Source organism: Melanotaenia boesemani, chromosome 9 (genome assembly GCF_017639745.1).
Source record: "Melanotaenia boesemani isolate fMelBoe1 chromosome 9, fMelBoe1.pri, whole genome shotgun sequence".
NCBI lineage: Eukaryota > Metazoa > Chordata > Actinopteri > Atheriniformes > Melanotaeniidae > Melanotaenia > Melanotaenia boesemani.
In genome coordinates, this window is record NC_055690.1 from 30,462,842 (window position 1) to 30,476,423 (window position 13,582).

The 13,582-nt window shown below is 39.4% G+C and overlaps 1 protein-coding gene across 2 annotated transcripts in view; it reads right to left on the reverse strand.

Moving 5' to 3' along the window:
- The window catches only part of LOC121645756 (endothelin-converting enzyme-like 1), a 59,957-nt gene extending 47,516 nt beyond the window's left edge, over positions 1-12,441 (reverse strand). For both annotated transcript variants that reach the window (XM_041994441.1, XM_041994440.1), the window contains exons 1-2: positions 12,300-12,441; positions 276-1,463 (exon numbers count right to left, since the gene is read on the reverse strand). In XM_041994441.1, coding sequence (XP_041850375.1) covers positions 276-1,133 — 858 coding nt within the window. In that variant the 5' untranslated portion in view covers positions 1,134-1,463; positions 12,300-12,441. The remainder of the gene's footprint in view (positions 1-275; positions 1,464-12,299) is intronic.
- Positions 12,442-13,582: the final 1,141 nt, after the last annotated feature.

Here is a 13,582-nt window from a genome sequence, read left to right on the forward strand (position 1 = left end):
AACTTCAATTAATCTGAGATACTGTCCATCTTCTGTCTACTGAAAACACCATACAGTGTTTCTTTTGGTTGCTGCTGTTTTAAAACTATGATGAAGTTTAACCTCCAGCCAGCAGCCACCAGTCTCCATCAGACCACACTTTACAAATAGAACATGAAACTCAATATTCTAAACTGATAAATGTATATTTATCAGTCATTTCTATTCTGGTTGCATAATGAGAGTTTGTAGAGCGTAGGGTGAAATTGTTCTTAATTTACATAGCAAATTCTCACCCTGATGGCATTCCTGGATGAGTTTTTATCATCCACGTTGACGGTAAGGGAGAAAAAGACGGCCGTGCTGTACACCCCCTGCGTCCTGTACAGCAGCTCATTGAAGTCTGGCCTTTGTGGTGCGCCCTCACTCTCCCACCCTGCAGCACCGGGAGGAGCTCTGGCCATGTCCCACCCACCACAGCTGTCAAGCACTTCCGTCATGGGCCCTGACCCTAGCTTGTCAATCTCTTGGATGTTAACGCAGGATCGATAGAACTCCTTGACTTTGCGCTCGGCTGAGTTAAGTCCTTGCCTTCGAATTGGCTCCAACAGGAGGCGCTGCAGTTTCTCCTCATTGTGCTCTCCTATAGCAGTGATGATACCGTAGCTAAGCTTGTCCTCAGGGATGCCGTGGCGCCTCAGCCAGCCGCCGCAGGCGAAGGAATAGAAGTCCTGGCAAGGCTGGATGGTTGGGTCAATATTGGCCTGAACGAAGCGAGCCGCCCGCAGAAGGGAGCGTTTGCGTTGGCAGTCCTGTCTGCAGTGTGGGTCCTGCTGGGCGTCCAGAGAAATGTACTTGAGTGCCAGCATGCTTCCCAGGATGACGCACATGCCTGCAGCAAAAACCAGTGCAGAGAGGAGGCAGATCTCTCTCCGGCTCCATCGAGGAAGGCCACCACTGCTGCTGGTACTGCTCAGATCTTTGTTTCGATTGTTTGACCACGTCCCTCCCCGACCCCGTCCCATATGACGATCCAGACTGCCCCCCAGGTGAAGGGTCATGCCATTGCTGAGGATGTCGCTACTGTAGCGACCACCATATTTCACTTCCTGGAACTCATCATAGTGAGCAGTTAGTGAGTATGTCTTCTCCATGGCAAAAAGAGTGTTTTTAGGTAATAAGTGGCAGAAAGACTTATGTAGGAAGGAATGAGAGAGGAGGGTTTTCTCTGTTCAGAGTACAGTCCTGACTTCTTTTACTGAGACAAAAAGGAGAAGACACATGACAGGCCAAAATAATGAAGTGAAGTTAAAACTCTTTTGGCCCTTTTCAGGCAAAGCCCTTGTTATTCTTTTTCAATCAAAGACCAGCAGAGGAAGGGACTATCATTGTGAAAGGTTCTGTAGACCCTCTCATCCACTTTCTCTTTGCTCTCTTTCCATTTGTTCTCCTCTCCTCCCTCTGTCCAACCAGCTACAGGTCACCTGTCAATAAAAATAGAACAGACAGAGCAGGGATGTAAGTCACAGGTGAGATCAGAGATTGAATCCACCATCCCCAACAGCTGAGAATGACAAAATAATTTCTGTTTTGGCACATTTTTCCTGCTTAAAGCTGCTTGATTGATTATGATCATCGAGGAGACTTTGACCCATGGGTGATTCACATCTGTGGACAGCTTAGTGGAGACAACGATCAGTGGAGCCTCAAAAGGGCATAGGGAGGTGTGACAGCCACTATAATTTCTTGTCATTTCAAAGTGATGTAAATCTTAATGTTACTGCAAAGGCATGAAGAATATATGGCCTTTTTCTCACCACAATGAAGACATACACAAACATAATGTACAGCATCTCTTGTGACCTTCTTACTCATATATAGATTGATGTTATACTCATATACTCACATACTTCACTAGAACAGAGAGATTTGTTCTTTCTCACAGAAAGTTATTTTTAAGAGAACGACTAACAGACACAGTGAGGAAGTACAAAAATTTATACAACACACCATGTAAGGCATATGAAGGCAAATAGCCAAAGAACAGATTGAGGAAATGTTAATAGCTGCTAGCTCTTGTGGTGCCGTAAGCTTTCTGGTGCCCCCCCAAACACATATCCTCTCGGCAGCTGCCACAACTGCTTGTCAGATCTTCCTCAATGCCACCCTAAATTTTCCTTCTCCATGACTCCATCACTTACAGCAACCACCAGCAGGACGCACCAGTCAAGAGAAACGAGAGCTTTCTGGGTAGAACTTGGAAGATAATGTAACAGTAGTAGCTGAGCAAAACGAGTTCAGATAAAATGTTTATTTGTACACATTTCTAATCCTCTGTTTGAATACAGTGTTGGTTAATCCTGTCAATACCCCAAATTTTAATCAGTTAAAACCCAAAGCCCCCCAAAATTAAACCTTTCATAGTTTTGCTTTTTCAAAATATATGTTTGTGATTAGAAAAATCAACTTGGAGGCTTTGCACAAATAACCCATATAACTTGTTAAGGAGCAGGGAAAGATGCCAGAAAACACAACACACCACCGGTCATAAGATTAGGAATACCTTCCTATTAAACACAAGAAGAAAGTTTCCCAAAACTTATGTACAAGGAATTTGCTGCATTCACATGCATTTGTTTAAAGCTGCGCAAACACTCAAAACTTACATATTTTATAGCAGTTTTTATTATCTTTTGTCTCAGCTGATGCATTCTACATGCAGCCTGTAAGCAACACCACCAGCCTTTAGACAGAGAAACTGACAGATATATTGTTTTTTGGATGCTGTCCCAGGCTTTTGTGGGTGTGTGTGTGTGCTGTCAACAGCTACACATGGCAAGCTTGCTGAAAGCTGTGAAGCCAATCTGTAAAAATTGATCCGTGTTATCTCCACTGAGAATAGAAAACTTCAGCAGTGATATGTTTAACAAGCTTCCTGTTGCCTCATTAGAATGCTGTATGTAGAATAGCAGAAAGAAAGGGAGGAGAAGAGCAAGACATTAAAAAAGATGTGGTTTGGTGTCTGTAAATAAGCAAGTTTCTGATCCTGAGATGTCGTAATATACAGTTGATCCTTTATGAATGAAAGATAGGCAATCATGGCTTAAAAGGCTGAATGTCCAAAAAATCATCAAGGAAAAGTGTGTGGGTGGTGCAGAGATAAAAATCTTGTCTACCTCTGCAGAAATGGGGAGTTTTAGTCCCAGTGGTGATAACTCTTGCTTGTTTGCATGTTCTGATCAAGACAACTAACCTGTCTGAGTGGGTGGATGGTTAGCTTGAGATTCTACTTGTAGCATCCTGAATGAGTTGAGTCATGTACCGATAAAGAAAGCAGAGACCCGAAACATGTCCAAGTGGGAGGTACAGGTTTGATTGAGCCTTCCATGCAGCCCCGAGTTCTCACGCTGTTTAAAACAATACTGTGATAACATGGACAGTCTGTGTGATATGCCTGCAATTCAGGTTTTGCATGTTTTAGCCTGTTTGTTTTTTCTCATGAATACTAAAAAGTAATAAAAGAAATATTTTCAGTTACTTACACTAAAATCTACATAGTTTCTTTTTTTGCCACTAGTGTATAAATACTGCACAGACATTGTAGCTTTACTCTTGATGTGACAAACTTCTTAATCAGTTCAAGCATATATGCAGCAGTTATGGAGAAGATCAGCATTCATTGGGAGTCTGAGCTGAATCCTTTTCCAGTCTTGAGAAAAATATTAGAGCCTTTAGCTACTAAATGTTCCACCTTATCTAAGGTTATATATTTTGAAAAGTGGTATGCTGTTTGCTTTAAAAACAGCTCGGACTGCTGAAAATCATGAGAAGATGCAACCAGTTTGTACAAAAGATTAATGAGGTTGCGACGAAAAATGCATCAGAAATTTATTATTATTATTGTCAGTCACTGATATACTTGAGTATTACATGTTTAAAGCACAAGTCTTATCTTATCCCTTTTTTCACTCCTTTCATGTTCCCAAAGATGATAAATCAGAGCTTAATTGCCCAATCAAACAGGTTTGAATTAATCTTTTGTGCCTCACTAAATTTTGTTCCATCTTTTTAACTGAGCTGTACTTATTTAAGTGTCATTTTGCAAAACACTAAACCCACACATAGCCCCTGAGGTGATCGCTGCTCCATGAATATGGAATACTGAATATTTCTTCAGTTTTTCCTTGTCTTCATTGGCTCCCTGTTAAATCTGCAATAGAATTTAAAATTCTTCTCCTCGCCATAACGCTCTTAGTGACCAAGTTCCATTGTATATTTACTGTCATGCCATCAACATTCAACACTTTGTACAACAGACCACACCTTTTTCAAACCTGATGGCTTACAATCAAATCAAACAGTTTCTCATCTCCTCGCCTTTAACATTAAATTCACCCTTTACTCCTGCAAAGCTCTCTCCAACTAATGGTCCAGCCCAGTCAGACCCTCCTCTCTTACACATCATATACCAGTGCAAATCATCAGCGACATTATGAGCAACCTTATTTTATATCAGGGGAGGAAAAAAAGGCAGTGGAACTGCTTTGATTGCTCAACAATCAATATCAGCACAAATAATCTCATTAACAAATTATTCGACATTTGAACATCGTTCATTTGTTTTTAACACCCCGTCTGTTTCATGCATCACAGTTTATAGACCATCAAACCTTCCTTCCTGTTTTATTAAAGAGTTTTCAGATATTTTACTAGCCATACATATTGAATACAATACGATTTTAATAACTAGTGATTTTAACCTTCATATCGATAACAGTAGTGATCCCTATGCCTACGAGTTTTTAAACCTTTTAAACAGTATGGATTTTAAGCAACATGTAACACAACCTACTCCCAACAGAGGACACACCCTGGACCTGGTCCTAACCTATGGCCTGTCCACTGGTGCATCCTCTGTTGTTGACCTGGCTGTGTCAGACCACTACTGTGTGTTTTTTAACATCAAAAGTTTAGTTTTAGCCAGCAGGAGGCCCTGGGGAGAACTGTAAGGAAACAATATATTACTTCTGAAGTGGCTGCAAGTTTTATTAACATTTTAGACAAAACTCCTGCTCAGATTTTACCTGCATCATGTATTTTATCGTAGATCATTTTAACAACAGACAAAAGTCAGCTATTGACTCAGCAGCTCCACTTAAAACAAAAACATGAAGGAGAAAATCCAAAACACCATGGAGAAATGAGGAAATTGGAAAACAGAAAAGAAATTGCAGAAAAGTGAAGAGGCAATGGAGAAAAAGAAAACTAACAATCCATTATGAAATTTTAAGCAAACAACTCATAATCTACAATAATACACTTAAACAGACCAGAACACGTCACTTCTCAAACCTCATCACATTTAACAAAAACAACCCCAAGTTCCTTTTTAAAACTATTGATCTTTTAATAAATGCTGATTTTAACAAGTCCTCTATCACAGCATCAGATGATGCATATAAGGACTTTGCACACTGCTTCAGAAATATAATCGATACTATTAGATCCAGTCTTTTATTGCAATATATTGTTGATCTTAACAGATTTCAACCTCTGTTTTTACCTGATGAAACACTGGAGAGGTTTGTCCTGGTTGATGCAAAGATGCTTGGTCAAGTTTTCTCACAACTAAACCTAACAACTTGCCTTTTATACCTCATTCCTACATCACTTTTAAAAACATTTTTTCTGTACATGTTGCTTCTTGGGGAAGTCATCAGGAGAAATGCTACTGATTTTTAACAGCTATGCTGATGACACGCACATTTACATTGCAGTGTCTCCTGATGACCTAGAGCCAGTTAACACTCTTTCTAAACTGTATTTTAGATATAAAGTCATGAATGGAAGAAAATTCCTACAGCTCAATAAGGACAAAACTGAAGTTTTAATTATCAGTCCTGAAGACAGGAGAGAGACAATTTTGCTAAAGTTCCCGAACATTAAATATTCTTACTGTGTCAGAAATCTGGGTGACCTTTTTGACTCTAAATTTGATTTATCAAATGTAAGTCGCTTTGGATAATGGCATCTGCTAAATGACTGTAGAATAGAATTTTATTCCGCACATTAGAAATGTGACAAAGACAGGATTTTATTATCTTAAAAACATTGTCAAAGTCTGCCCATTCCTTTCTCTTGCTAGCACTGAGGTACTGATGCATGCTTTTATTTCTAGTAGAATAGATTATTGTAATGTCCTTCTCTCTAGTCTTTAAAAAAAGTCTATTTCTAACCTCCAATTACTCCAGAACTCAGCAACATGCGTTCTGATGAGAGGGCAGTAAAACATTACACCAGTTTTAAAATCGCTGCATTGGCTCTCCGTGCTTCTCAGGATAGATTATAAGGTTCTTTTAGTTGTTTATAAATGTCATAATGGTCTTGGGCCTTACTATTTGTCTGACCTGTTTTTAAATTATAACCCCTCGTGGATCCTGAGATCCTCTGGTACCAGCCTCAAAGTCAGAGCCAAAACTTACGGTGAGGCCTTATTCCAACACTACGGGCCTCAACTGTGGCACAGCCTGGCAGAGAACCTCAGGGCTGCACAGACTGTTACTGTTTTTAAAAACAGGCTCAAGACCCACCTTTTTATCTTAGCTTATAGCTGAATTTTGTTTGATTTTGTTTAGATTGTTTAGATTTGTTTAGATTTTCTAATTATAATTTTTTTTTGTTTATTTTAAATACCACCTATTTATGTGGCTCTCCATTTTATTGTTATGTTTTACCTAAGTACAGAGTTTTTATGAACTCCCTTATTTTATTTTACTTAACTCTTTTTGATAATTTTCCTGAACTCCTTTATCTGTATTCTTATTTTTGTCGCTCTTATAAGTTCTTATTGTTTATAAGTTTATTTAATCTGGTTTTAACATTTCAACTCCAGTGTTTTCCTCCTGGGGATCCTCCACACCGGTAGCTCTACCTGCTCTGTCTGCAGGATTGTTACAATGGTGACTGCCCATGTCTGGGTGGCTGGGGGTCCTGCACTGCAGCCCTGTGGTTTTGGTGTGGACCCCAGCCTTCCCTGCCCTGTGTGGTTCCTGCGGTGGCACCCTCTGGGGTCATGACTGGGCTGGCTTCTGGTGTGACTGGAGCCCCAAGATACCGTTTCCTCATAGCAGCACCAAGCCAGATGTTTTCATTCTATTGATATTTTAATACCTACATTCCGTTAAGAGACAGTAAGTAGGGATGAGAGTTCATGTTTGTACAGAATGAGGTATGGGTGGATGGGGGGGAAGTGTACATGCACTTTGTTTGTATGTGTGTGAGTGTGTGTGTGTGAGAGACACTGCTATGAGGTGTGTTTTAATTTCTTGTTACATATTCTGGTCTGTGAAGGCTTTTAAATTTTGTTTGTAATATGCATCATTTGTTTTTATTATGTATAACTCTTTGCATTGCTTTGTGCATGAAAAGTGCTCTACAAATATTTGATCTGATATATCAAAGGTCTCAGAATACCAGATTTTCTTAACAGGTTTACTTTCTAGAGGTTCTAAATGTAGAGTGGGAGGCAGATCCTTCAGTTATTAGGCACCTCTTAAATGGAACCGGATCCCAGTTTGGGTTTGTGAGGCAGACACCCTCTCTACATTTAAGATCAGGATTAAAACCTTCCTTTTTGAAAAGTCTTAAAGTTAATGGTGGTTTAGCAATTCTTTAGTTAGGCTTAGACTGTTGAGGGAAGTCCCACAATGCACTGGGTTCTTCTGTCCATTTTCTTCTCTCTGCTCTTTATTTTCCATGTAAAGATATATCACAGTATTGGCATAATTAGCTTGTATATTTCTTCTCTCTTTCTCAGCAAGTCTCAGTGGCTTAGAGATCCCTCTGTCCTGTCCCCTAACTGGTCGAAGCAGATGGCCACACTCCCTGGTTCTGCTGGAGATTTTTCCTTCCAGTTGAAATTGAATTTTTTCCTTTCCCCTGTCACCTGCCGCCCTGTGCATGCTCGGGACAGAGGACTAAACCCAGGATAATATTCAATGCAATCTGCGGGTTTCCTTAAGTGGGCCATTATTTTCTATGAATTGTCTTGTACAAACACTGTTATTATAATCCGGACTAAAGGGGATTGTTTTAATTGGATCACAGTGAAATGGCTGTATTGGTTATGTCATTGGTTAAAGGGCAGCTGTAGCCACCCCTTCCAACCTGAATGTAGGTGGATCAATTCCAGGCTTCCACTGACTACATGTCGAAGTGTCCTTGGGCTAGACACTTAACCCCATGTTGCCTCCCCATGTTCCTATTGGGGTATGAATGTGTGTGTGAATGGGTGAATGTGATATGTAGTGTAAGGCGCTTTGCGGGATCAAACTGACAGGAAAAGTGCTTTATAAGTATAAGTCCATTTACCATTGGTTTAGTCATGTAAACATGGATAAGATGACTTGCTGATATTCAAACTAAGTATTAAAGAAGGTGGATTTTGGGGTTCACTTGCAAGTGAAATACATAAAAATGAGTAAATAAAATGAAATAAATAAATAAAAGAATAGAGTAACTAGATATAAAGAAATAAAATAAATAAAAGCTTGAAGTAGTTTGATGCCAGGCATTAAGAGGTTAAAAAAAAAATTTCTTAATTGTTGTGACAAACTACTTGTATTATATACGTCCCTGGAGCTGTCATTGCCCAGCAGCATCCTGAGTCAGAGAAACCTTCATAACTGGGATGGTGCGCCACTTCACAGCTGAATTTGATTTACGTTGCACACCAGCAACTAGACATCTAAACGCGCTCCATGGCTGATTCATCAAAGAAATGCAAAAGGAAGAGAGGAAAAGAAAAAAAAAAGCAAAGGACAGTGCAAAAGATAAGACAAGAAGCAACATCAGACTGACTTTTACTGACTGGAGAGAGCTCAGACTAGAGGTAGGATGGAAGATGAATGCTGGATTAGCCATCGTTATGCGGTGCCAACGTGAGAAAATCAGTCATACTTTAGCAGTGCTGCTTTTGTAGGATCATTACTCACATCTTGAACATTTCACTGGACTGAAAGGACTTAAATGTCTTTACAGAAAGCCATCAGAAAAAAGTTAGCATTCACAAAAGCACTTCAGGTTTCATTTATCACACCTGGAGGCTGCATCCATCTTTTATGTTGAGAGAGTTGAAGTGCAGGAGACAGTGTGACCCTCTTACTGTTTACATCCCTGCAACGCTGCTAGTGGCTGGCAGGTAAAAAGTGCAGAGCGGAAGCAAACGGGAATGCCAAAGTGAAGGGGAAAATTCAAGAGAAATTCAAGGATAGTGTGTCATCATCACTCCACTTCATCATCCATCAGTCTCATGCTCAGTTACACACACATGCTACTCGTGGATTTATGAAACCGTATCCAGTCACACAGACTCTTTAACTTCATGAGGACAATTTATAATAACGTCAATAAAATGTGATCGCTGTAAATATAAAGCATGCAGTCTCTTCATGCAACGACTCTCCTCTCTGTCAAAATGTTCACACACTTCCTCTGTCACAGCTCCTTAAGCATGACAATGAATTGATGAAACGTGCACACACACACACACACTGAATGGACATCTAGCGTATGGGTAATGGACTGGATCTTGTGGGTACCATCGCACAGATGCATGTGTGATAAATGGCTATTTATTGAACATGACAGGACCTAATAGCTGAGAGTTACACTGATACTGCTACACACACACACATATACACACTCGTTTTAGTTCCTTCACACACTTTACATTCATCTTTAAATGCATCAGAAACGCATTCCTGCTGATGTATATTACAGGTCAGTTGTCAAACATTATCTATATGTCTTTAAATAAATTAATTAAATCATGTATTTGTAGCGCTATAAAAGAAGTGGAACCAACTTAGATGAAAACATGCTGTTTCTCTAATTAGATTCTCTATTGATCCTCATCTCTTCCTGTTCATTGGAGTTATTTCTCTTTTTTCCAGAGACAATGCAGTCATTTTGTCCTAATCTGAGACGGACAGGGTAAAGTCATGATGAAAATCTACTGAACACAGTCTGAATAGTCTGCAGGGTTCTGAACCCCAGTTTTAAGGGTACACTGCTTTCCAACAAAACTTGCTTTTTGGACCATGATGCTCTGAGCTTGTCTCTTTTTTCATTTTTGGCATAAATATTTATTTTGTTTTCAGTCACGTTGCAGAAGTGACAATCACTCTTCAATATTTAAACATTTTTTCTAAAGTTATGTTCTGACAGCTTATCAGAACAACTGCAAACACAGTCAGAGTCACTTTTAATTTTTATCTTGTTTAACAGCTGAATTTTGGTTCTCCACACCACAAGAGATCTTGAGCGAATCCAACCTCTGATGAAGTCGTCCATTTGTGACCAAAAGTTTGGGACCAGTCAGAGTCAAATGCTGGTGGCTACACAGGTTAACACTGGTTGCTTATATTAATAGAATGGCTCAGTATTGGGTGCACTTGCATTGTCGATTGGTTTAAGGAAGGGATCAACAAATCCGGTTCTCAAGGTCTGCTGCCATGCAGGTTTTAGATGTTTCCCTGCAGCAACATAGCTGTATTATGAATCAGGTGCAGGTGTAAAACCTGCTGGTCAGTGGACCTTTGAGAACTGGATTGGGGTTGTTTATATATATATATATATATATATATATTATTAAATTAAATTAAATTAAATTAAATTAAATTAAAAATAACTAGCCTCGAATCACATTACGTGTGACTACAATAACTATAACTAACTGTTTCGATTCAGTTTTACTCACTTTTGTTCTGCTGTCAATCTCTGCTGATGAACCACATTTTTCTCAGCAGCTCACATGAAAAATCAGTTGTGCAGAAATAGATTAGGAGAAACAAATAAATAAACAAAGAGATTTTTTTTTAAAAGGAGATTTTCAACCTGACATGATTGTGTTCATCATCCATGTGTGTGATCAGCTTGTGCTGGACTGAGTTATGACCTCCAGAGTTAGCTGATTATTTAAACTGTTCTCCATGGGCTGACAGATTTGTAGCTGGTGATCAAAATCAGCTCGTCTAAATATCATCTTGCTGCAGAGAAACCCACAAATGATTAAATCCATTAATATAAACATGGCTAGCATTATTAAATGCTCAATCTAAATGCAAAAATACTTTCAAAATCCTGCAGGGCTTTAAAATGAATTTTCCCTGGGAAAGCACAGTTTGCACATGAGTAATAAAATGTGCATGTTTGTTCTACTTTAACACACAACATCCTCAGAGCAAACTTTTCCCCACCACTGCAGTTTGTGGTGATATTTGCTGCTATCCAGAAATAACAGATTAGCCATAAACGTTCTGCTTTCCCCCCTCTCCGGCTTGTTGCGTCACCTGAAAGCCCGCTACGAATGGGTTTATTATCCCCCCGCTCAAAACGGTCACAGAGCCTCCCCCAAATGCGGCAACGACACTTACAGGGTTCAGAGTGGGAGTCAGCCCCCCTCAAGCCTTATCACTGGTCGCCAGAGGCTGCAGCAGAGTGCCACTGTGCGTTTGTACGAGCTACAGATTTGGACACAGCTAAAAGGGTCCTGAAATTCATCTTAGACTCAACCAAGCAGAGCTTCCTCTGTGGGGCTGTTAAATCTATTTAAATGTAGTTAATGTTCCAGGATAGCAGGTTATCTAGAGTTTTTAAAGCCATGGTCTTTTGATTGGAGAGTTTTCAAAGCTACCATTTAAATATAAGCATTTTTATCATATTTCTGAACTTTATAAGAAAAGAAATTAAAAGTTTTCTACATTTTTATTTTTATTAATTAATTTTTTGTTTGTTGGTTTAAAGCAAAACAAACATGAAATTCTCATTGAAATGTCTCAAATGTTGATGTTGACATTTTAAACTGTAGTAGTCTAGAAAGAATCTTTCTTCATAAGAGTTGACAGGAGCTCCGCAAGCGGATCAGTGGGGTCCAAAACTTTGGTGATGAAAAACCGTTAGTGCGTAAAGACACATTTAGATGCTACCGCAAACAAAAAGGAGAGGTTACCAGTAGTTTTTTTTTTGCGTTTACTCACAATTTAATCGGATTTGTAATCTAGTAATCTGTGCAATCAATCAGTCTGTTTTAGCTTTAGAAAATAGCAAATATCCACATCCGCACTTGCTCCGAATTTTACTTAGTTTTACTGACCAAAACTTGGATCTGGCTTCGTTCACTTGGGCAGAAATTGGTTCATTTCTGAGTGGTTCCACCGTTATCGTCACTCTTAGTCATTCAAAATGAGCATGATAGACAGCTGCACATACACCACAGAGCTCCAAAGCGGGTTTCCAAAACTTGTGCGAAAAGACCTTACCTGTGGCGAGTGGATCAGAAAATTCCCGCTAGACACATTTTAAAAGGGTCTTTTCTGTGTATGCGCGCAATCTGTATATAAAAAATAATCGGGAGATCCTCTCCACTGAGGGTCCAACAGGATCATCCGACCGCCAATCCGGTGATCGAGACACAAACGGATCCGCGCAGCTTTCTGCGGCCGCTGCAGCGCACAGCCTTCGATGTATGGAGAGAGGGAGGGAGGCAGAGAGAGAGAGAGAGAGAGAGAGAGAGGCGGAGAGGAGGGGGACCTTCATTAACAAGGTGGGTTACACACACACGCACATTCTGATGGTCACGCGGGCGCTCTCAATCATAAACAGATGTCCAAGCTTTATAAAACGGCATTAAAAATAAGAAATAGCTCAATATTAGTCCAAACTCTTCCTTACACAGGTTTAACGGGCTTATCCGTGGAATGGTTTGAAAATAGGTGGAAATGAAATGGTTTAGGATGAAAAATAAATAAACAAATACGTATTCTCTGTTGCTGACTCATGCATCACACAGTTCTATCCACATTCAAATGATTTTCATCTAGATCAACTACAAGCTATATGACACACCTCCCGTGGACAAACTCTTTTAAGACAGTGAAAGTTTCTCCTTTTTCTTCTGAAGCTGATCTGAAATACATTTGCACAGAAAGAAGTTCAGCTCGTTCCTAAACGAAGCAGCACGTTTCCCTGATTGATATCAGAGAGCTGCAGCATTTACCTGCTCCATCACAAAGTCTGATTTAATAAATCTTGTGGTCTGAACGCTAAACATTAGCTATAGAAACATTAATCTCCATGTAGCCTGAAGATCACACAAACCAAACTAATCAAACCAAAAGGTCGACTAATATTATTATGCAAATCAGTTGGGTAACTAACTGGCCATTTCATTACTGTTCAGAGCGGAGGAGAAGGAGCTCATGAGAGCACTGTTGATTTGGGAGAATAGAACCATTAGTCCATACATTTATTCAATCTTTATTTTATATAAGCATAATTAAACTTAGCAAAAAATACATTTGTTTGGTTTATTTCTCCCCTTTAATAATACAATTTAGTGGTGTATTATACATGGTTGGAAGGCCTGATTAGTCAAATTTACAACAAGGTAGAACTTGTAAGAATCATGCTTCTGTGCAATGAGCAACAGAGCTAAAACTGTAGGTATCTCAAAAAAAAACCCAAAAAAATTAAAAATATAAATAAATAAAAATCCCCTGCAATATTCTCCTGTTGGTATTTACTCTTGTTCTGAGTTTGTTGG